Here is a 24655-nt window from a genome sequence, read left to right on the forward strand (position 1 = left end):
GTGGTAGGCGACACGCCTATCCATAACAGTTGCACTGTCACTTAGAGTTTTTAATCGCAAAGATCTTAGGTGCCTGTTACCCTTAGACAAAAGTTGACAAGTTCTTTCATTTCACCAGCGTCCTTACCCTTCGAAACTGGAACTCAGAGAAATAGGTACAGTGGCATTATTTCCCTGGGAGAACCCTTTCACACGGAGCTCCACAGTTACTGTCTATTGTAGTATAAACATCTAAGGTTTTAGATCTGATGGAAAATGACAATGAGGTTGATAATGGTGTGAGTGATGATACACCTAAATAATACCTATTCCTTCTTGCCTTGAAAAGGCCCAAGTGATAGCGTGCAAGGAATAAGTCGTAAAATAGACGTGGAAGCATAACCCTTCATGCGAATCTTGAGTATATCCACAACACAGGGGTGAAACGCCAGCCTACGACTAATCCTCCGATAGTGTAAAGGGGATGGCGGGATTATTTCATGATTTTCCATCGCACACCCAAAAGCAGCCAACTTTACGGCGATGTTCAAGGTCTGCAGCTTTGCCTCTACTAAATAAGCCTTCCCCTATAAGCCTTAACACGCTTTTTAACAAAATCCAAGATGACCAGTTGGTATTTAGCAGAACCATCCTGTAGGTAGCGGCGGTACATACACGACCGCACTAGTGCTTGGTACAGCTAAAGCAACTGTCCCAGTGTGCGAGTGAGCATGCTTATAGTGCCTATCTGGAAGTTATCGCGTCTTAGGGTCGTATTCCAGAACTCTACTCAATGCTCAAGTCAGGATTTGAGCAGGCTTGAGTATGATTTCAAGCACTGGAAATACGACCCTAATGGCAAGGACTTGAGTATGATTTTTATTGCTCACTGCAATACTCAAGTCCTGACTTGAGTATTGAGTAGAGTTCTGGAATACGACACTTAGTATCGGTCTACTTGAAGGCCTTAGGCGATGAGACGCGCGGGGTACGAATGTACGGACATTGTCCCAGGACGCTACGACCGGCATCTCCGGTACTAGTTCGGAGAGCTAGTAGAGGATAAACTAGATATTTTCCGATCCTCCGATTCCGATCCTGGGAACTGGAGAGACGTCACGTCACGTTGGATTTTAGAGTCAACGGCTTAGCGGTGCCAACCGGTAGTTGCGCAATGCGCAATGGGAAGTGAACGTGCCTACAACTCTGGTACTCATCTGGAAAATAAGGAGAGTGCTCCCGGGGCAGCTCACCCAAGGCACTAGCCTTTTGAAAACAGGATGTACTAAGTGACAACGATCTGTGACAACCCTGTACATTGGCTGATCTGAGGTCAGAACCTGAACTTAAAAGGCAGGGACTTTTTGCTTGCACAGTTCATAGTGCCCTTCTCGTACACCCTAAAGGTCGGTAGGGAGGGTGGGGAGAGAGGGATGTAGGTTCAAGTAAAAAAACTATTTTGTCGTAGGTACTTAATTGACGTCAATGTTTTGATATAATTCGTTCATATTAGCACAACTGCACATTTAGTCAGCTGTGACCATGGGACCTGTACAAAAACTGTAACGTTGGTTAATTTGAATAAACACATTAATTTGCGACATATGGAAGAGTAGGTACCAATCGAAATAAAAACAAAAGTTGCTTGATGATCTTATTTAAAATTTTAAAAACGCAATCGTACGATTACCTGTTTGAAATTTTTTAAGCTAACGTTCTTTCGCGCGCAATTGGTCGTGCTCGTTTTTGTTACAACGGAAAGATAAAGGCTAACGGCGCAAGATAGACCGCATGCGACTGGCGCGTGCTGGTGTGCACGATTGCGCGCGCGCTAATCGAACGCAATCGGGCGGTCTTTCCCTTGTCCTTCCAACGTCTTTACACGCGTGAGATACCCGCTTGGCAGCTACGATGTCACAGATCTTCAATTAAGAGTGTTCCACAGTGCGTTGCGTAGGCGTTCCCCAAGTCTGCGTCTCAGGTCGACGGCGTAGTCTACCAATATTATTAATATTTAAACAACTTCGATGTATTAATATTATCAATATTTAACCTTTCTCTAACTTTTCAAGTTTTCGTGTGGTTTTGCTAATGGGAAATGTAAAAACCAAAGAGCTGCAAACAAGAGTATTTATTTTTATTTCTCATCACCACATTACAACACAATACAAGTAATATATATACAAATATTCCTACAAATGTGAAAATTAGCGTGTACTATAATAAATGTACCGATATTCCAACTAAACGTAAACTCAAATATCTGTAATACCGACAACCGATTTGCAATAAAACCGTCATGCTTTCGAGTTTGAGAACTTTGATGCTTTTCGCAAAGACAAAATCAGCTTTTGTTTTGTAATCTTCCTAAAAATGCATTTGACATTATGAAAATTTGAGCTATTGTTATTTCGGGCAAATGTATTTTCTGACTTCTGATAAGTAATCCCAAGCCGTAAAACGAGTACAACAATATTTTGTTAGTTATTGCTAACGTTTAATAAAAAAATTATTTTAAAAATAAGATTAAAATCAAAGCGACTCTATAGTTTCTTTATTCTAAATATTTCAATCGCTTGTAGTTCGAACAATTGAAAATGACCAGAAGTTTATATAAGCTTCTTGAAATTGACATAATGGGTCTCTTTCCATCTTTTGCACATGCAATGTGTAGAAAAAGGACAGTTAGCTATTTAATTATTTAGTGTGCTTTTGTAATTTATATTTACATTTAAATACAACAACATTTAAATACTATAAAACCGTACAAAATAACACTTTTAAATGAGAACTATGATAACACAATATATATTTTTAGTGAAAATATGGTACAAAATACTGTTTTTACACTTTACTGCAGTAATTTTTAGTTATTATTATATGGTACTGCATGAGTGACAACCGCGCTGTCAGTCGAAACAAGACTGTTGCGCGATTAACGCTCTGTATGCGATTTTAACGCCCTATGGGTGCGGACACTTTTTAGCGCGAACCTGACGTCCAATGGTTCCCAGTCATTTATATGTTCGAACGATAATTTAGAGCGTTACAAGTGATTAATAAATTTTTTTTTTTTTATGAATTCGCCATATTTTTTTATTCAAAAGTATATGATAGTACTTGAGGGACGTCTTTGGGCCAAGTCTTAAGGAAGACAAAATTAATCCTTTACCAATAATAAATGACGGCTGTCACTAAAGTTTTATGTGCACATTAAATTGAATTAAAAGTCTACTGGTACGATTTGCGTGAAAAACAAATACTCGTTTCTTTTTTCACATTTTAACATTTAAAAATCATATGATAATCTCGCGCCGCGGCAGTTTTTTAAATGAATTATTTTAATACAAAATATTATGAAAATAATTCATTTGAAAATGAATGAAAATAAGTCGTATGAAAATTAGTAGTGGCGCCACTGCGGCACTTCTATAAGCCTCTAATTTATAGGCGCTCTTATTATAACTAATAGCAGTTTATGTGAATGTTACACACGGAAAGGCATTAAGAGTGTTGGTTTATGTTCTAATTATGTACAGTTACATACACTGCTTATCTATACACATATTATAAGCTCTCTGTGATGTGTTCAGGAACTGTATGTTACGAGTGGCGAAATGGCGGCAAATAAAAGCTTTCCTCACGCGTGTCACACAACTGTAGTTTTTATTTAATCCATGGACAAACTAGAGTCAAAATTGTTTGCTATTGACATTCATTTCGAATAAAACTTCATCTCGACTGATATTGGAATCTTAGAGGATGGAATTGGAATTGAGGTCGAATCAAATTGTTTTGTTTTTCAGAGATGTTCGAAATTTGAATTTAATAATAAAATCGAATTTAATGCTAAGCAATAACAACATTTTCAGAGATAAGAAATTTGTTCTAACGACACAATTTGTCTTTATGTTGATCTTTATTGTTGTTTTTGAACACGTCTGAGAAGGTTTATGATATGTGTGTAGATAAAACTGTTTTTACCATTAGTACGATCACCATCTAGTACAATATGCGTAGAACTTATAACCACATTTTACATAACAACCCCAGCGAAGAAATCACACTTTCTCAACTTTCTCTTTCTCATTTAAGGAGTAGGTACATAGGGTAAAATAGTATTAAAACTCGAAGTACAGTTCCCAAATTTTATATGGTTGCGTTATCTAGTCGCGTGTCTCCAGAAACCATTTATTATTTTTAAAAGAAGTATTATAGTGTAATAATGTAGTCAGAAGGAACTAAGAAGGGCTGCATTTTGCACGACAGGCGTCTTCAGTTTCAAAATTGTTTTCGTTGCCGCGGCATCCTCCGTAAGTGAATTTCAGACAATCTTTAGCCTGTGTATCCCAATAGTATCTGAAAGGTGTAAAGAAAACAAACCTATTAGAATTTTGAATCTTATTGAATATCGAGATGTTTTACTACTTATGATAGGCCTACCTATTAGAATTTAAAAAAAAATGTTTGGATACTAGACTAAACACTGTTAATTAACTTATTCTCATTATATTTATTATGTCATTACTTTTCTTAATCCATTTTGATTGTAATATATATTTGAAACACTAACTAACTTACGTCTTTCTTTCTTGCAATCAGTATCCTTGGAAAAATAATGATTTTTTATTTTAAATAGTCACAATTTACACGCCTACCTATATTTGATAAGCATCAAACTTAAAAATATTCCTGACTAATGCCAAATACGATATATGTATGTGCGATCACTTAAAAGTGAATAGAAAAACCGCCTGAACTGTACAACACTGACTTTATATTCAATTTGTTCTGTTCTGTGTATGTTACAGAAGTTATAACGTTAAGAAAGAAACAGTGATCATAAACCCCCTTCTTCGGGCAACCAATTACAGTAAATGTAAGAGACCCCCCACACTGCCACTGGCGCCTTTCGAACGTCAGTGTCTTGCCAACGCAACGCGTGTTGTGCAGCGTTGACACGAGACGCCCGCGCATCGGCGACGACGCAACGGTACTAGTATTATTATTAACGGAGAATATACGCCGCGCTGACGATGACGGTTGCGTCGCGGTAAGGCAAGACGCTGATGCTCGGAAGACGCAGTACGCTAGCATGGGGGGGTCTCTAAAAATATGTTATTATTGTTATTGTAAAAGTTCAGACTCTATATGCATATACAAAGATAGAACAAAAGTTTTCTTTTAATCTTTAGTGAAATATATATAATAATTACAAACCGTAGTGAATATGGTTGAGAATTTTGTTTTACGGTATTTATATATTTTTTGTTTACGAAATTGCGTCTTTTAAAAGGCGCCTTTAAATAAATTTGCCTAAATTTGCCTTCTGTTTAATGCTACAAAAAACGAAGTAAAGCAAAAGGTTTATATAGAGCATAAAATACAACGTGCTATAAAGAAGCAGTTTCTAGTCATTCAATTCTAAAAGTGATAAATTACATAGTGATATTAGTGTAATAAATGACAACTGTTACTCAGACTAGGTACATGGTTTTTGAAAATCCAATGGCAAGCTGTTAGTTTTTCGGTGGGATTATTTTTAAATAAAAACAAATAAAACAAACTAGCCTGGGAAAAGCAGCACGACATGGCCCTGTTTCTGCGGGCAAACTGCAAATGTCAGTGTACGCTGAAAAAAAAGACTTATACAATTCTGAAAAATGATACAAAAAAAAAGTCAAACCGTACTTCATGTAGTTTTCCTACTAAAACTAACAAATAACGGTAGAAAAATATATTTTTTTAATTCACTTATTAATTAATAGCTTTGGTCCCCATACTAAAGATATACTCTCACTTCTAATTCTAAGAACGGAAATTAATTTATGACAAATTCAAGAGATGCGGTTCGAAAATTCCAGCTCCACAATACTATACTATTCTAAACATTTTACTCAATTCCCCGGATTCCACATTAATTTGTAATTGCGAGCGGTTAGGGAGTGGAATTCCCTGCCTGCAGACTTGTTCCCCGAACGCTGTAACTTAGACCTTTTCAAGGCGAGAGTGAATAGGCATTATTTACTACATTCTCGACCTCATTGTCACTTTCCATCAGGTGAGATGGAGGTCAAATGCGCACTTATATTTTATAAAAAAAAACAACTTCTACTTGTTTCCTTTCAATATAATGAATAATTCTGACAAAAAACCAAGTCAATTAGCATTTTAAAAAATGGTCAATATTATTCATGTTTATGGGTAAATCAAGTATGACCAATAAATCGACTATATCAAAAAATATCTAATGGTTCCTAATACAGTCTCCTATGGGTTCGGGCGAACCAAGTGCCGGGAGAAACAAGTCGTGGGAATGATGGTAAGTGTCACGTCCACAGCTGCTTTAAATCGCAAAAACCTGTTATAGTCACACATAAACAAGTTGAAAAGTCCCATATGCCAGTAATTTTACCAGTACCCTTAGCTTTATTATTGTTTGGCGGCAGAAATAGGTAAGGAGGCAGTACTTCCCCAGACGAACTCTTTGACAAGTAGCTCTACTCCTACTAAATAATATACCCCATAGTGTCACAGTTTGAAAATCACACAGCATTAATGAGTTATCGAAATGCTGTTTTCGTCTTTGTAATACGATACTTTGGCAAAGGTTTATTTATACGATGTTACTGACTACACTGAATTTATATTTTGTTTTTACTAACAAGGGCTGCACTTTGCACGGCATGAGTCTTCGGTTTCAAAATTGTTTTCATTGCCGTTGCATCCTCCGTAAGTGAATTTTAGGCAATCTTTCGCTTTTGTGTCCCAGTAGTATCTGAAAAGGAAAAATAAAAGACGAAGAAGTCAGTTCGAATCTGGACGGATCGAAGGAATTTTTTCTGAGTGTTCGATCTTTGTATTAATAATTATAACAAACTAGTCATTGACTTACAAATAAATGGACGACGGGTCTAATACAAAAACCACGAAAAAAATGTCCTAAGTCAACCTATTCGAAATTTAAATCGTAATGTCATCGCAGTATCGCGCTGTCAGTGGAACAAATGAAGACTAAAGCGGAGTGTCGCGCTCTGTATACGATTTTAGCGCCTTACAAGTGCGGACACTTTTTAGCGCGGACCCGACGTCCATATAATTGTAAGTCAATGAAACTAGTAGAGTAATTTCACATAGAAACAATTGAATATCAATTAGGAGAAATGAAAATCAACCTACTACATTATTTTTAAAGTTATTGCTGACGTGAGACATCAAAGTAAGCAAATAATGCGACGCATACTATTGAAAAATCATTATCCTGGGAATGAATTTATATTTTTATCACTTATGACATAGCAATAAACATCAACTTTAGAAATATACGCGACTAAAAGCAATTTTCAAAGAAAACATAATACAATCGGTTAAAAGGTAAAATTCAGTTCAAAGACAAATTTACTAATGAAATAATGAAGATTTAGTATTTTTACTATGCAAAATCATTAAAGAACTTGTAGTATTAAAACTTTGTGTAACCATGTTTTAAGTATTTTATACTGAACGGTTTTTCCGTAAATGCGTTTTACTGTTTTTAGATCAAAGTTACACCTACTAAATAGGAAATGACACTATTTTTCCGGATTTAAATCGCGTATATTTGTTTTTTCAAACAAACCGACGTTTTGGGCCCTGTACAGGTCCCATGGTCACGGTTGACTGAGCTGGTACAGTCTTCAACCAGTTATGTCTAATATTGATGCAAACCACCCTATTTTTTCACTATAGTTACAATAGTTATTAATTAAATACCTCATTTTTAATTTTACAAAGAAAACATTCCCATTTACGCTACGTTAAGTTTACAAATTATTTTATTGAATGAATTTTTATTAAGTTCAATTTATTATTAATTAAAATTAAAAGTAAGGTATTTAATTAATAACTATTGTCACTATAGTGAAAAAATGGGGTGGTTTGCATCAATATTAGACATAACTGGTTGAAGACTGTACCACCTCAGTCAACTGTGACCATGTGAGCTGTAAAGGGCCGAAACGTCGCTTTGTTTGAAAAAACAATTATACGCGATTTAAGTCCTGAAAAATAGTTTCATTTCCTATGTGTAACAATCGCGAAAACCTAAAAACTCGATATACACTTACTAAAATGTACCTTTTGATCGACGATATTAAGTTACGGTCAATTACAAGAGAGGATAAAACGATTTTAAGGCATAAACTGTGGGACTTACTGAGCATATATTTAATGTATAACCGTTTGCATGTATGATGTTGTTACTAAAATTATATTTACATTATGTGGACATAAGACGTAGTCTTAGACCAATATAACTAACACAATATATTAAAGCAAGTGGACACTAGTATAAGGTACCTATAAAGGACTTTCTTATTTTATAATACCATATGAGGAGACGAACAAATGGATGCCTGGTATGACACGCCAGTCTATAAAAGCTGCAGTACCGCTCAGACCTTAAAATTGCAAAGATCTGAGAGGCACTGCCACAGTGCCCGTCACCCTCATTCTTAACTTGAAAAGTCCCTTGCGCCTGTAATTTCATCAGCACCCTCACCCTTCAAAACTAAAGCGAAACCTATAAAGGGCATAAAATACAATGCTTAATAAAAAAGCAATTTCAGGTCATCCAATTCTGAAAGTGATGTGACCCTACCAAGTAATAACTGTCAGTGTAAAGTCAGTGATAAATTATTATTATTCACTTTGTTGAAAAGGCATGACATTTGAAATGTGTCAAATAGTTTTGTGTCGCAAAAAATTGCATAAAATAAATGTCATTTTGGCTTCATTCGTACGTACTAACCTCTATGATAAGGGGATGCAACTAAATGTAAGCAAATACATCAAATTTACCTGGGAATAGCAGCTTTACATGGCCCTATTACCGCAGGCAAACTACAAACGTCTGTATTAGCTGAAAAGAATTAAAAAATATTTGTGAAATTTTAAACAATAATTTGGCTTGGCGATAACATGAAGTTTGAACGTAGTTCACTTCGTCATAATACGTCTGATAACAAATAACTATAGATAAATAGTACATTAGTATTTTTTAATAGTAACGATTTATTAATACCTACATTCTAAGTACAGAAATTACTTTCTGGCAAACTCTAGAACGAAAATAGTATACCTTGCCCGCCAGTTAATATAATTTCACCAATATTTACCAAAGCTAAGTTTTATGTAATAGTAAAATGTAAATATTTAATGATGTTAAAAATTAATGTTATACCTAAAAGTATGATTCAAAAATATTGCATAATTGCGCCGTCTAATTATCGTAGTACCTACTTTTTGGTGTGGTGTAATAATGTAATAAGTAATGTATAAGACTAAACATAAACTAACAAGGGTTGCACTGTGCACGGCATGAATCTTCGGTTTCAAAATTATTTTTGTTGCCATCGCATCCACCGTAAGTGAATTTTAGACAATCTTTTGCCTGTGTGTCCCAATAGTATCTGAAAAGAGTAAAGTAAATAAACCTATTAGAACGTTTTTAAAAATATTGTTTAGATAAAAAAGTAATTTATTTATTTATAAATTTTCTTTCTTATATTTGAGACGCTGAGAAACGGACGTCAATGATATTATTATGTATCCCATTAAAGTATGCAATGAAAAAAATTACGGGAGTTCAAAAACTGCTAATTCTCAACCAAATGATCCAAGCTCTTGTTATTATTTCAAAACAATAGGACATAGAAATTCTATAGAGTAATTAGAATCCAAGGCAAAATAATGATTGTTTTAACTTATTACAATTCACATGTTTACCGAAGTCTTTGAATAACCGTCATACTGAAAAATATTCGCGACTAAAACAATTTTTATACTCAAATCAATATGTGCGCGGTCAACCAAAAGAAAAATAAGGTTGCTAGGCTTGAGCTGTGCTTTATGCGATATTAAATGTATGGTTGTGCGTTACTTTGGTGTTGTGTTACTTAGTGAACTTAAAACGGTCCATTATACATACGAGTATGACATAAAATATACCGTGCTATGCAAAAGCAAATTCTGGTCATTCAGTTCTAAAAATGACAAACTACAATAGTGATATTAGTATAACAAATGACAACTGTCACCCATGGTAAGTGCTCAATTTTTGAAAATTCACTGTAAAGCCTTGCTATAATAAAGGCACACGTGATCACACACCAAACTTGCTTTCATGACATGAAAGTCATAAAAATAATCCGAACTACACGAAATGTATCGCACTGCTATTACAATAGTGTTATAACTCAAAATATGTGAAATTCAAGATTATACCATTGTTGAACTATAAAAATTTGATTCTCTACACGCCGTCGTTAGAATAGGTTTATTATAGGAAATGAAACTATTTTTCCGGATTTAAATCGCGTATATTTGTTTTTTTCAAACAAACCGACGTTTCGGGCCCTTTACAGGTCCCATGGTCACGGTTGACTGAGGTGGTACAGTCTTCAACCAGTTATGTCTAATATTGATGCAAACCACCCTATTTTTTCACTATAGTTACAATAGTTATTAATTAAATACCTTATTTTTAATTTTACAAAGAAAACATTCCAATTTACGCTACATTCAATTTTTTACATTTTAAATTTAAACCCGGAATAATAGTTTCATTGCCTATGTGTAACAATCGCGAAAACCTAAGAACTCGATACGTCGTTAGAATATTGTAAAAAACAAATAAAATATATCTACTTAACTCAAAAAGACACACGCTTTATGTGATATGTTTCTGTCCTTATTCGAATATATTAAATTATATATAAATATACATATTTATTTTTAAATATGTATATGTAAGGCAAGGCAAGTAGGAAATAACCTATACATAAATTTAAACAGATTTTTCACGGGAAGCGGGTAATTTGTTTTTCGTCGATTCTGAGAAAATGCACTTTTCGAGTTAATACACTATTTTGGCCAGAAATTTTATAATTCTCTTATTTAAGCATTAAATGTTATCGACTAATTTCGTTCTTCAAAATTTCAAGCCTCTCTTGAAAAGTTGTCATTTTGCAGATGCTCACGACACCAAGGGTGCGAACCAATATAAGGGTGCCCAGCTATGGGACGTGTAAATGGGTTGATAATGATGACGATGATGAAAACAAACTAACCTGGGTATAGCAGCACGACATGGCCCTGTTTCCGCGGGCAAACTACAAATATCAGTGTCAGCTGAAAATAAATAAAAAACTGTACTTGTACAATTTTGATAAATAATATAAATGTAATAGAAACAACCAACTATACGTCTACTAGTTATCGTTCTAATAACAACTAACAACTGAAGAAAAATAATATTTTTGAATTAAAACTCCCACTTTTAACTACGGAAATTAATGTATGATGAACTCAAGACTTGCGGCGAAAGACTTAAAGAAATTGTGCCATCTCGTCTTCCAGTTAAACAAATTTTACCCATGTTTTTTTAATCTAAATCTAAAGTGTTTGTATAAACCTCTCAAGCTTCGGAAATAAACCAAACTTCAAAAATATTCATAGAATGATAAAAATCTTAATTTGTGTTATTCACATAAATCGAGTTGTGTATATATGGCACCACTCCTATAAGCGTCTATTTTAAAACCGCTTTTAATATAAGTAAAATTGGTTTTTACCATTAGTACGATCACCAGATAATATATGCTTAGAACTTATAACCACACCTATATAAATAACCACCCCAGCGTAAAGATTATTAAACTTTCTCAATATTTTAAGGAGTATATAGGGTGAAATAGTACTAAAACTCGAAATATAATTCCAAAAAGTGGTGGGTTAACTAATTGCTGTAACCAGAAACTATTCATTATTTTTGGAAGAAGTATTATAGTGTAATAATATAGTCAGAAAGAACTAACGAGGGCTGCATTTTGCACGACATGCGTCTTCAGTTTCAAAATTGTTTTCGTTACCGCGGCATCCTCCGTAAGTGAATTTCAGACAATCTTTAGCCTGTGTGTCCCAATAGTATCTGAAAATCGTAAAGAAAACAAACCTATTAGAATTTTGAAGCTTATTGCATGTCGAGATGTTTTTACTACTATGATATGCCTACCTATAAGAATTTAAAAAATATATTGTTTAGATAATAAACTAAACAATGATAATCAACGAACAAATGAGAATGAGAATAATCTCATACGTTACTACTTTTCTTAATTCTTGTTCATTAAATATTTGAGACGCTAACGAACCCACGTCTTTCTTTCTTTCAATCAGTATCCTTGGAAAAATAATGAATTTTTATTTTAGACAGTTACAATTCACACGTCTGCCTATATTTGAATAGCATCAAACCTTAAAATATTTGTAAGTGGAAAAATGTTGATATCCAATAGAAAATGCAACTACAAGTGGAAAATTAAAACAGCCTGAACTGTATATATGGTAAGTTTAAATTCTACGTATAGTTGTTCGTTCGTCTGGTAACTATTAAGTAATCTGGTGTTCCTGAAGTTATAACGTAGACAAAGTAGCAGTGATCATAAACCTCTTTCTTCAAGCAACCAACGACAGTATACGAAAACATCGTGAGAATTAATGACAAATGTCATTTATAAATGACACGATAATAATTGTGTAATTATTTTATAGAAAGTATCGTCTAATGTTCGTAACCTCTGTTACTTTAAGTTTTTTTATGGTGCAAGTTTTTAAAATAGATTATACAATAAAGATAAGAAGAATAGTATGAAAAGATAAAAGTTTTCTTTTCTGAATCCTACGCGAATCTTTAGTGAATCCTACGAGTAAAAGCAACGTGGGTAATAATTACAAAATGTAGTGAATATGGTTGAGAAGTTTATTTCACGGTAAGTATTTCTTATATTACTTTGCTTACGAAATTATTAATGAAAGAATGCCTTATAAAAGACGCAAAATTGCCGTCTGTCCAATGCTAAAGAAACGAGGTATAGTACAGGTTTATAAAGAGTATAAAATACAAAGTGCTATAAAGAAGCAATTTCAGATCATCCAATTGTAAAAGTGATAAATTACATAGTGATATTAGTGTCATAAATGACAAATGTCTGACTAGTTGATCGATTTTTAAAAATCTACTGATAAGCCATGGACTTACAAATAAATGGACGACGGGTCTAAAACAAAAACCACGAAAAAAATGTCCCAAGTCAACCTATTTAAGCGTAGTGACATGTAAAGGAATATGAAAAAGCTAAAACGTTGAATTTAAATTGTAATGTCATCGCAGTATCGCACTGTCAGTCGAACAAATGAAAACTAAAGCGGCGTTTGACGCTCTGTATACGATTTTAACGCCTTACAAGTTCGGACACTTTTTAGCGCGGACCCCGACGTCCATATAATTGTAAGTCAATGTGATAAGCTATTAGATTCTTGGTGTGATTCTTTTCAATTAAAAACAAATAAAACAAATTAACCTGGGCATAGCAGCACGACATGGCCCTGTTTCTGCGGGTAAACTACAAATATCGATGATCGGTGCTGAAAAGAAATAAAAAACTTATACAATTCTGCAAAATAGTCTAAATGTAATACTAAAAATAACAAATAACTATAGCAAAATGGAATGTTTTAACTTACTTATAAATAGCTTTGGTATACATACTAATTAATGACATACTCTCACTTCTACGGAAATTAATGTACGACATAGTCAAGATTTGCGGTGAACGAAAACGAGAGGAACATGGTCTACCTCGCCTATCAGTTAAGTTAATTTTACCCACTTGTCCAAATCTAGCGTATTTGTAAAAACTCCTCCGGCTATGGAAAAAACAAATAAAAAAATATTCATAGTTATAAACAATCTTAATTTGGGTTATTTCCAAAGTTCCAGTTCAAAAATACTACACTATTCTAAACACATTACTCAATTTGACCAACTTCTACTGTCCTGTTTTCTTCCAATATCATTAAATTATTCTTACAAAAAACCAAAGCCAATCAGCATTTCAAAGAAATGTCAATATTATTCATTTGTAATCATGAAAAACCAAAAAATTTACTATGTCAAAAAAGACCTAATGCTTCCTGGGACAGTTTCCCTGTATCTCCTATGGGTTAAGGTAAAGTGGTGGGACAAACAGGTCGTGCCAATGGTGGTAAGTGTCACATCCACAGCAGTTGTAATGTCACTCCGAGCTTTAAATCTCAAAAATCTGAGGGACACTGCCATTGTGCCTGTCACCTTCAGACATAAGTTGAAAAATCCTCACCTTCACCGTCAAAGCCAAAACGCAGTAATGCTCACATTACTGCTTGGCGACAGAAATAGGTAAAGTGGCAACACTACCTTAGAGAAACTCTCTGTAAATCACACAGAATTAATGCGTTATCTAGTTTCTGTGTTCATCACTATAATACAATACTTTGGTAGTGGTGTTATTTGTGAGACGTTAGACTGAATTTATATGTTGGTTTTACTAACAAGGGCTGCATTTTGCACGGCATGAGTCTTCGGTTTCAAAATTGTTTTCGTTGCCGTCGCATCCTCGGTAAGTGAATTTCAGGCAATCATTTGCCTTTGTGTCCGTGACGTTCGTAAAATTTTTACACATAATAAAGAACACATTTACATTACAGTACATTTGCTAAAGTAAAAACATAAAACAAAGTAACCTGGGAAAAGTAGCACGACATAGTCCTACTACCGGAGGCAAACTACAAACGTCTGTAGTAGTCTGTAGTGAAAATAAATAAAAAATGTTATTTGAACAATTCTGAAACATAATATGGGTGTAACAAAAGAACGGTGGTCGCCCAGTCGCAAATAATTGAGAACAAATTGAAAGGCTGTACTGTTGAAGTCGGTCTATCTCGCGCTTTGCCAGCTAAAACTTTTTCAAATTTTTTTCCGATTTATCTGATTTCACGCATTTATTCAAATACAGCAGTGTTTTTTTTAATAAACCACTCCGACTATGAAAATATGCCAAATGTAAGAGATATTCACAGAATGTTTTAAAAATCTTGATTATATTACACCTCGAAATTAAGGTTACAAAAGTTACAGAGTAGTGTAATCGAAATAATTGCCATGTTCAGGTTCTATTCTCATTTAGTACTTCTGACAGCAGTGTATAGCGTAACAATATGTATTAGACTGAATATGCACTAACCGGGACCGCACTTTGCGCGGCACGCGTCTTCGGTTTCAAAATTGTTTTCGTTGCCGTCGCATCCTCCGTAAGTGAATTTCAAGCAATCTTTTGCTTTTTTGTCCCAGTAGTATCTGAAGAGGGTAGATGAAAATAAACCTATTAGAATATTTTTAAAATTATTGTTAGCGTTGGATAGCAAGATAATCAATGTCGAATGTACATATCTCTTATTCAATTTCTTATTTTTTTAAATTTATTCTATGCATATATTGGATATTAACTAATCAATGTCGATAATAATAAGTAGCCATAATCTGGAAACAAATATTTAGGTCGACATTTGTCAGCATACCTAGAATTAAAATATATAATTTAAAAAATACAGAAGCTCAAAACCACTTTTTAAATTACAACGTATAAAATAAACAGGACACTACTTAACGTAATAACTACTGGTAAATAATAATGGCAATGTGCTACGAAACTATACCAGTTACCTTGTCTTAAATGAAGCAATTCTCTGTACTATGTGGAGTAGAGAGATGAACTTCCCAGAACGCCCAAACCAGAACCAATTTAGAAAAGTTACTTAACTAAATATTCCTACCTAACCGGGTTTTCCTCATCCGGCTCCTACAATGCAAGCTATTAGTGCTGTCAGGCCATAGAGGTCGTCACATAATAACAATTACAACGGACACTTCAATTAGGTGCTCAATATTTGAAAAGCCACTGATAATTTTTTTTATCATTGATATTGTTATTGTATTTGCGAGTGTACCTCTTAAATAAGATGATAATGATGATGATATTGTTGAACAGTTTCAGTCCACAACAGTTTCTTGGTTAGATTATTTTCAAAGAAAAAAAATTACATATTTGCTAGATTCGTTGAATTCTCCAGGAATAGGGATTGTATTAAATATATGTAAATAAAATAAACTGACCTGGGTATAGCAGCACGACATGGCCCTGTTACCGCAGGCAAACTACAAACATCTGTAGTAGCTGAAAATAAATACAAAAATGTTACTTGAGCAATTCTGAAACATAATTTGGGTGCAACGAAAGAACGGTGGTCACCCAGTCGCAAATATTTGAGAACAATTGAGAGGTTGGCTGTTGAAGTCGGTCTGTCTCGCCCTTTTCTAAAATTTTGTCCAACTAATCTGACTTTACATATTTTTTCAAATTCGCCAGTATTTATTTATATATATAAACCACTCCAACTACGAAAATATACCAAATGGGTAACCTATCACAAATGTTTTTTTTCGGAAATAACGCTTGTTCGAATTTTCATTACATCGAAAACCGAATTATAACGAAACCGGTGCTATAATATGAATATGAACTAACCGGGGCCGCACTTGGCACGGCATGCGTCTTCAGTTTCAAAATTGTTTCCGTTACCGTCACATCCTCCGTAAGAGAATTTCAGACAATCTTTCGCCTGTTTATCCCAATAGTATCTGAAAAGGGGAAATGAAAATAAGCCTATTAGAATAAATTTCTAACTTTCTATAATAATTAAACAACTTCAATGGCATTTACTAGCCACAGTCTAGAAGAAATGAAGAACATCGTTTCAAAGCAATACATTATTTAACTAATCGCCTGTGTGATTCGGAAATCGAACCCGCCAAATATGAAAAAAAAACCTGTAATTTTACTACACTGATCGAAAGCCTCAATCATAAGGATTGTCTTTTTCTAAATAACATAGCATCTTAAATGAAAAGGGGTCCATGAAGTTTAACATGAACTTAATATACGCAAATAAGGCAAACTAACCTGGGAATAGCAGCACGACATGGCCCTGTTACCGCAGGCAAACTACAAACATCTGTAGTACTAGCTGAAAATAAATAAAAAAATATGAAATATAAAAAGTTTACTTGTGCAATTGTGATCAATATGCGAAACAAAAAATATAATCGTACTTAATTTATTACCGTAATAATGATAACAACAACTTTAGTAAAATAATATCTTCTAGTTTTGGCAAACTATAGGATGAATCCCTTTTCGCGTACTTTCCGGTAACCGATTTTAATAAGACTTGGCAAATAGATGTACCTAATTCCACGAATTTTCGAAGTCAGTTTTTTTGTAAAAAGTTATGTTATCCTATTTAATAGTTTGTTTTTGTATATCTAATCTAATTATGGAAGTCATTGAGTGGTCAACTAGAGAATTGAGTCTGGCGAAATCAAAAGAAAATTAGTCTATCTCGCCTAATGCTCCCATTTTTACAAATCGAAATTATTTGTAATAAGTAAGTTAAACTACAAATTATGCCCAGCATATTCCGAGGACATTAAAACTCCTGTTATCCCTTAAAGTATGTTTTAATCGTATGTTCGGCTTAGTCGCTCTGTCCATTGCTTTTGGTAGTGGTGTTGTAATTCAAACTAATATTGTAAATGCTACTACACTATCTGTTTTCTTTTGAAAACTCGATGTCCTGAACAAGGTGCGTTGTTTCTTCACGCCTGACCAACTATGTATGTTGTACAAAACACAGGTTAGGTCTTGCGTCGAGTATTGTTCGCACCTCTGGGATGGCTCCACCAAGTACCGTCTCGATACCTTGGACAGTTTGCAACGTCGCGCCCCACGAATTATTGGCGATGAAAAGGTCTCATCACACCTTCAACCTCTACAACTGCGTAGAGACGTTACGTCACTTAGCGCCTTTTATCGGATGTAATGGCGAGTGCTCCGAAGAACTGTTCCACCTTATCCCGTCCTTCCCTTTCCTGCTCCAAAGCACGCGTGCTAGACTCCGTAGTCACCGCTTTACAACTAACAATATTACAGTACAGTATAAAAGGTTTGGTTAGGTTGACCTTCCTCTGTCGCACATTTGATAAATGGCACTACCTTCCAGGGCACGTATTCCCTCCGTCTTACGACATGGGGTCCTTCAAACGAGGCGTGAAGATGCATCTTGTAGGCATGCAGGGTGGAGGTGGTTAGGGTAGTGATTGTATCAACAGTGCACTAGGCTCCTTCACGTTTGGATTCCATTTTCCATGTTACGGCAGGTGGAATGGAGTCATTGGCAATGGAATGGTGTCACGTATAGAAAAGGTGATAGGCTTCTTTTTGTCACAAAAATATATCGTAATGGAGGTGAAATATGAGATGAAAGTTTAGTTTGGGCTACTCGCAGTAAGTATTCTTAGTATGAGGAGCATTGCCACTGCGCCCATCACCCTGTGACGTAAGTAGACAACATCTGCCTGTTATTTCACCAGCTCTAATTACTGCTTGTGGCAGTAACAGGTAAGGTGGCAGCACTTCCCTGGACAAACTCTTTCACAAGAAGCTCTGCTGCTACTGAAATTATTGTTAGTAATTAATATTATTAAGTATTGGCCATAAACTAACAAGGGCCGCACGTGGATCGGCATGCGTCTTCGGTTTCAAAATTGTTTTTGTTTCCACCGCATCCTCCGTAACTGAATTTTAGACAATCTTTCGTCTTTTCGTCCCAGTAATATCTGAAATATCCAACGAAAAACAAACCTTTTAGGACATTTTATAAATATAGTTTTAAAAAAATATGCGGATGTACCGCGGCTGCGGATGCTTGTGATAACGTAAGCGGCATCCCTACTCGTAATAACTATTCAAACTCGTATCATAAAGCACAGAGTTACTGAAATGCAAAAATGGATTGTATATACAAATTTTGCAGGCTGATTTCACAAGTCCTTCCTATTCACACACTGGCCTTTACTTATTCTTAAAGTAATGCATTCAAATGAACACTCTTGATAAGAAATTTAAAATAAATAGAAAGTTTTGCCGTCTCCGATAATCAGTGTTTATAATATACGAGATTGAGAAAGTAAGGCGACGATAAGTCAAAAACGTGCTCAATTTTTAATATATAATTATATTTTTTGTGTCGTCTATAATGTCGGAAAATGGGAAGAGATATATTTAAAAAATCCACTAGAATTGAAGTTACAAATTAATGAAGTAATAAATGAATTTGACTTATGTACTTTAGTCGTAGGACGTATTAATTTAAAAAAATAATATTAAACAAAAATTGAAATGAATGATGTTGGATTTTGACTTATGTGCTTTACTCCATTGACTTCGGGCCTTAGGGCTCGAGTTTTTCAAAATCTGCTAATAGAATTCACGTGCAAGTGGCAAAACCTCGTACTTTTAACGTCAATTATGTAAATCAATAGAATCCTTTCTGACTTTACAGTTCGAACTGTTACCAGTTTTTGGCACTATATTTTTTGATATTTCTTTTTGTGCATTAGGTTGAATTGCCGATAGTAACGTAAATAAACTTAATATTACACCGATTCAAATTGTCACGACTTTCACACATTATTTGATTTAAATACGGAACTTAATCTTGTATAAAAACATATTTTAATTACCACGACGTTTCGGACGTATTACAATGTCCGTGCACTATGGTCAGTGAACAAAAAAGTTACGAGAATGGACACTCTCCTCTACCTTTAGATACCGCACCACACCCCTCACATTAACGGTCACATCGACGGAACGGCAACGAGGCTGTCGGCGAGCCGTTTCCGCGCCAAAAGGGCTTGATATTTGAACATAGTTTTCATTTATTCATTACGAAACTTGTATGCTAATATATTACATCATTGTACGTTACTATTTATAATGGTCGTGAATTCTGCTGTGTACGGCTGTTAATCATCATTTTCCGAAAGATGAAACGAAGTAACTAAAAAAAAACTAATGCCTGATACTCATTGAGTTATTGTTTTCTTCATTTATTCAGTGCAAAAAAAAATGTATAATAAAGATTATATCAATATAATGAGAGATTTTCGTGAACTAGTAGACAAAGTTCTCGAGTTTTCAATTTGTATTGCCGATACATATTATGTAGTGAATTAACTAGGTAATGATAAACTCAGACAAGTAATTTCAAATACCTTGGTTACCTTATTTAAAAGTATCTGTCCAAAATATAACATTTTGCTTTGTGGTGCTTTTGATATTAGAAAAAAAATTCTTCAATATTATTTTAGTTAGTGAATTCATGAAAAATATAATATTATATCGATATAAATACCTACTGAATATGTGTAGTTATTAGAAGTTATTAGGAATTGTCGCTATGTTGCCGTTCTAGTCGCGTAATACTATGAGAAAGTAATGGGCAACTCTGCTACTTCATGCACATATTTGCGCCTTGCTGTATGTAGTCGTAGTAGTTAAATAACTTTCGACTGTTGTGTGGAGCGTCCGGGGTGTGCTACGGTTGTCACTAGACCAACACACAACGTCGTGAGTGCGGGTAGTTAGAAAAACTCGTACGGTAAGAAGATGTTGACACCCGCCTTTTCAGTCCCCTCGAGACAATGGACGTAATGTTGCAATACGTCCGGAACGTCGAGGTAAATAAAATATATATTTTATACACATTTAGGCTGTGAATTTAAAATCAAATAACCTTAATGTTACTAAATACAAAAACTTACCAAGTACCAGTACATAACGTGGCCCAGTGTGCCAGATATTTTTATTTATTTACTTTTTTGAAACATGACTGTTATCTCTTTTGATTGAATTGTCTGACTTAAAGCGAATCAAATTAATATAACAAAATAAAAGAACTAACCTGGTAAAAGCACCATAACAAGGCCCAGTGTCTGAATCCAATTTACAAAACTTCGGCCCTAAAAACAAATAATGAAGTTTACTTTTTCTTATGATACCAAGTGACCGGACTAACAAGTTGTGCGCCTGGTGGTAAGCGACACGCCTCCATAACAGTTGCAGTACCACTCAGAAAAATACAAAGATCAGAGGGGCACTGCCACTGTGCCCGTCACCCTGAAACATAAGTTGACAAGTTCCATGTTGCCTGTTATTTCACCAGCACCCTTAGTTTTCAAACCCAGTAATGGTCTCATTACTGCTTGGCGACAGAAACAGGTAAGGTGGCAGTACTTCCCTGGACGAACTCTTTCACAAGGAGCTCTACTGCTACTAAGTTTAGTCAATTTCATTTGAACTTGATGTGATTTAGTGCTCCTACAAGAAGACCATGTTTCACCACGAGTCCAGAGGCTATTTCTCTGGCCGGAGCCAGTACCATCGGAATGGTACTTCACGAGTTGCAGATATTAATACAACGTGAAGAGGAAGTGTACGACATTCGTTGGTTCGCCTGTGTCCGCTACATCTTGCTCCGAGTCTCTGCAGAAAAGGGACCTTTCAGCGAAAGACGAAGATGTTGCGGCCCCATCAATCGTCTGTCTATCTGATCGCGATAAACTCGAAAACTACTGAACCGATTTTCATGAGGTTTCCACCAATAAATAGAGTGATTCATGAGGAAGGTTTAGGTGTATAATTTACTTAGGTTTTGTGTAAATTGGCTGAAATATGACGATAAATGTTGAAGATATCGGAAAAAATCATGCCGGCTAGGCGCTTTACTGGCGTGCGCCTCGTAAACTGAAAAGAGAAAGGGGCGGCTGGTACTGCCTACATGGCCTGAGGCCTACGGCAGCAAAGACTGCAAATCCGCCAGTGTTAATAATAATATGAAATTAGTTCTCATAAAAACATTGTAAAGGGTTTTTCAACAAGAACTTTGTTTTATAAATCAAAGTAAAACAATAAATTTAGATGACAATGATTCCAATTCTTATTATATTAAAAAAGTAAGGTTTTGCAATTGTTAATGAAAAATGATATCTGATAAATGTCCACCACGACCACAGTAACAGATGTCGATTCTTTCATCAACATTTTTAATCACTTTTTGACAAAATGGTGAGTCTAATTCGTTAATCACTTCACGAATTTTGAGTTTTAAGGCTGCAATCGATTCGATTGGCTCCTTAAAGACTCTGTCTTTAACATAACCTCATAAAAAATAATCCAGCGGTGTTAAATCACATGGTCGAGCTGGATATTTAACGGTTCAATTTCGCGAAATTATGCGATCGGGAAATTTGGTTTGCAATAACTTCATTGTTTCGGTTTCTGTTTGACAATTGAAACAATATACAATGTGTTCAAAATTTATAGACACAGTATGTAACATCATTGACAGTCTACGAAATTTATTACTAGAGAATCGTGAGTCAGGTGTTTGCAATTAAGTTGAAGTTATGAACAATGAAGTTATCTGTGACGTCAATAGCGATTAAATTTATAAACATAATTAATTTACTACTTACTTTTCTTACAGGAAATTGCGACAACCTGTAAATAATAAAAAACTATAGATATTAAATAAATTCGTAGGTATGCTTAATAATTATAAGTTTTTTATTTAAAAAAAAATATTTCAATAGTTTGTGGTATTACATCTATTTTCCAAGTTTTGTTGAATTCGGATAACGGAAAGTGGGTGAAATCCAACAAACCGGAATATACCACCTTTAGAGGTGGAACATTTTCTTCAAGTTTAAATGAGACTACAACTAAGGTACCCTCTTTCCAACAAATAAATAATCATCGAAATCGGTTCGCAAATGCAATCGCGTAATATACAAACAAAAAAGAAATACAGTCCAATTGTGAACCTCCTCCTTTTTTGAAGTCGGCCTTTGTGAAGCAATTTTGATGATTCTCTTTCGCTGGAAAGAAAGTACCTCAATATAGATACCATTTAAATTTGCAGAAAATATTCCACCTCTAAGAGTGGCTAAGTAGGAAATGATAGTAGTAGGGTTGTTGTTGTACTAAGTAGGATTGATTTCACGCACTTTCCGCAAACTTTTTAGCTTCAGTGTGTATCATAGACTTAGAACATTGTGTGTATGTACATAATATTATGTAATGTAAGCAAAGTTTGAAGACGGTTTCTTTTTTTTTGTAATAACAAATATTTATGTGTATTTTATTTTTTTGTGTGTGTGGCAAATTAATGGAAATGAATTTAGGTATCACCGGGACTCCATCTGAGTTCCATCAATTTACGCAACCCTTAACATTATTCAAACTAATATTATAAAGCTAATATTTAATTTGCCACCACTAAGGGTCGTATTCCAGAACTCTACTCAATGCTCAAGTCAGGACTTGAGCAGACTTGAGTATGATTTCAAGCACTGGAAATACGACCCTAATGGCAAGGACTTGAGTATGATTTTCAATGCTTTAAATCATACTCAAGTCCTGACTTAAGCATTGAGTAGAGTTCTGGAATACGACCCTAAGAGTGGCAAATTAGGGAATCCTATTAATTGGATTTCATCTAATCACAATCATCATTATTGCCTCTACAAAGGATTTCCACTAAAGTAATAGGCTAAGTTACAAAAAGAAATTGTAAATGAAAGGCTTTTTCAAGAGACTGGAGTTTTTTTTATAAAATGTAAGTGCGCATTTGACCTCCATCTCACCTAATGGAAAGTGAGATGAAGTCAACGATAGAGCATGCATACAAATAATGCCTGTTCACTCTCGGCTTGAAAAAGCCAAAGTCATAACGTTCAGGGAATAAGTCTGCAGGTAGGAATTCCATTCCATAGCCGTTCGCCACATAACTGTGGAGGCGTAACGCTTCGTGCTACTCTTGGGTATATCTACAACATAGGGGCGGAACCCTGGCCTATAATTTCTTAAATTCAGCACAATCATTGCAATTCAGTAAAATATTTCTCCCGGTCCGGGAATTGAACTCAGGACCTCTGCGTGGCAGACCAAAGTGATAACCGTTTCGCCACAGAGGCAGTTAAAAACGTGAAAAGTCTTCAATTCGCACCAACCAGCCAAATTAGGCTATAATTATCCTAAACATTCTACCCAGTGCTTCTCAGATCTTATGAGTTAAAACTAGCGGCACTGCAACTGTTATGGACTGGCGTGTCGCTTACCACCAGGCGCACGACTTGTTCGTCTATTCGTCCCGTCACTTGATATCATAGAGAAAAAAAACCGTTATTTATTTATAATGTTCAAGTCAGAACATTTTAATAATAAAAACGACGGAACCAGAGTGCCTTGAAGTGAAGAAATAGATTTTTTTTAAAGATGGTGCTAAGGCAAAAAAAGGTCATAAAAAAATAAAACAATCTAGTGGTTATAACAAACTAGTCGAGCAATTGCACAAAAAATCATTTAATATCATGATAGTAAAACAACGTGATATTCAATTAACTTAAACAAGGCAGAACATTTTATTGAAAAAATAATAAAAAATAATATCTTACCGAAACAAATAAGACGAAGCTAAATAAGTAAGTCTTCATGGTTATTAAATGTTATTATTTTAATTACGTTAATTATTTTAGGGACTGCCCGTCACAGAACCCTCTACACGACTGAAGATCGCATTTTAATTTTGCGTTTTTACAATTTTTCCTTGAGACCGTGTTTACACACTCGACGGTAAAATTTAAGACACAATATTTGGTTTATACTGTATAACGACATCGTTGTAAATTCCTGTGTATACATTGTTAATCTAAAGCAAGTTTCTTAGTTGAATGGTGAACAGTATATTCTTTTGTAATATAGAATTTTATTTTATTTTATTTGGGACAACAACAGCCATACTTAATACAATAGTAACCGTTACATTTTTGGATAGGCCAATTACAGTTATCCACTAA

General features: G+C 34.8%; 1 protein-coding gene across 3 annotated transcripts; it reads right to left on the reverse strand.

The window, feature by feature from the left end:
- Positions 1-4099: 4099 nt before the first annotated feature.
- LOC113227546 (papilin-like) lies at positions 4100-24360 on the reverse strand. 3 transcript variants are annotated; one of them, XM_026460485.1, is made up of 16 exons: positions 24254-24360; positions 22274-22298; positions 20701-20758; positions 18459-18571; positions 16857-16920; positions 16422-16534; positions 16010-16070; positions 15081-15193; positions 13380-13443; positions 11835-11947; positions 11088-11148; positions 9316-9428; positions 8818-8878; positions 6645-6757; positions 5551-5611; positions 4109-4338 (listed from the first exon to the last, which is right to left on the reverse strand). In XM_026460485.1, the coding sequence occupies exons 1-16, from the start codon at positions 24290-24292 to the stop codon at positions 4221-4223; spliced, it is 1290 nt and encodes a 429-aa protein (XP_026316270.1). In that variant the 5' UTR covers positions 24293-24360; the 3' UTR covers positions 4109-4220. The 3 variants fall into 3 exon arrangements, with proteins under 3 accessions (XP_026316272.1, XP_026316271.1, XP_026316270.1); XM_026460487.1 differs by lacking the exons at positions 11088-11148; positions 11835-11947 and having other exon boundaries at positions 4100-4338; XM_026460486.1 differs by lacking the exons at positions 16010-16070; positions 16422-16534 and having other exon boundaries at positions 4105-4338.
- Between the last annotated feature and the right edge of the window lie 295 nt (positions 24361-24655).

The sequence above is a fragment of the Hyposmocoma kahamanoa genome, unplaced genomic scaffold, assembly GCF_003589595.1.
Source record: "Hyposmocoma kahamanoa isolate Upper Pololo Valley unplaced genomic scaffold, ASM358959v1 211, whole genome shotgun sequence".
NCBI classification, from domain to species: domain Eukaryota; kingdom Metazoa; phylum Arthropoda; class Insecta; order Lepidoptera; family Cosmopterigidae; genus Hyposmocoma; species Hyposmocoma kahamanoa.

Excerpts from the sequence above, each read along its gene's own strand:
- LOC113227546 (XM_026460485.1), bottom strand. The coding sequence starts at position 24,292 with ATGAAGACTTACTTATTTAGCTTCGTCTTATTTGTTTCG. Across the intron at positions 11,948-13,379 it reads TGTCGTGCTGCTATGCCCAG|ATACTATTGGGACACACAGG; the intron begins GTTAATTTGTTT and ends TACGATTTTCAG. Across the intron at positions 5,612-6,644 it reads CCGTGCAAAGTGCAGCCCTT|CGTACACTGACATTTGCAGT; the intron begins GTTAGTAAAAAC and ends CTTTTTTTTCAG.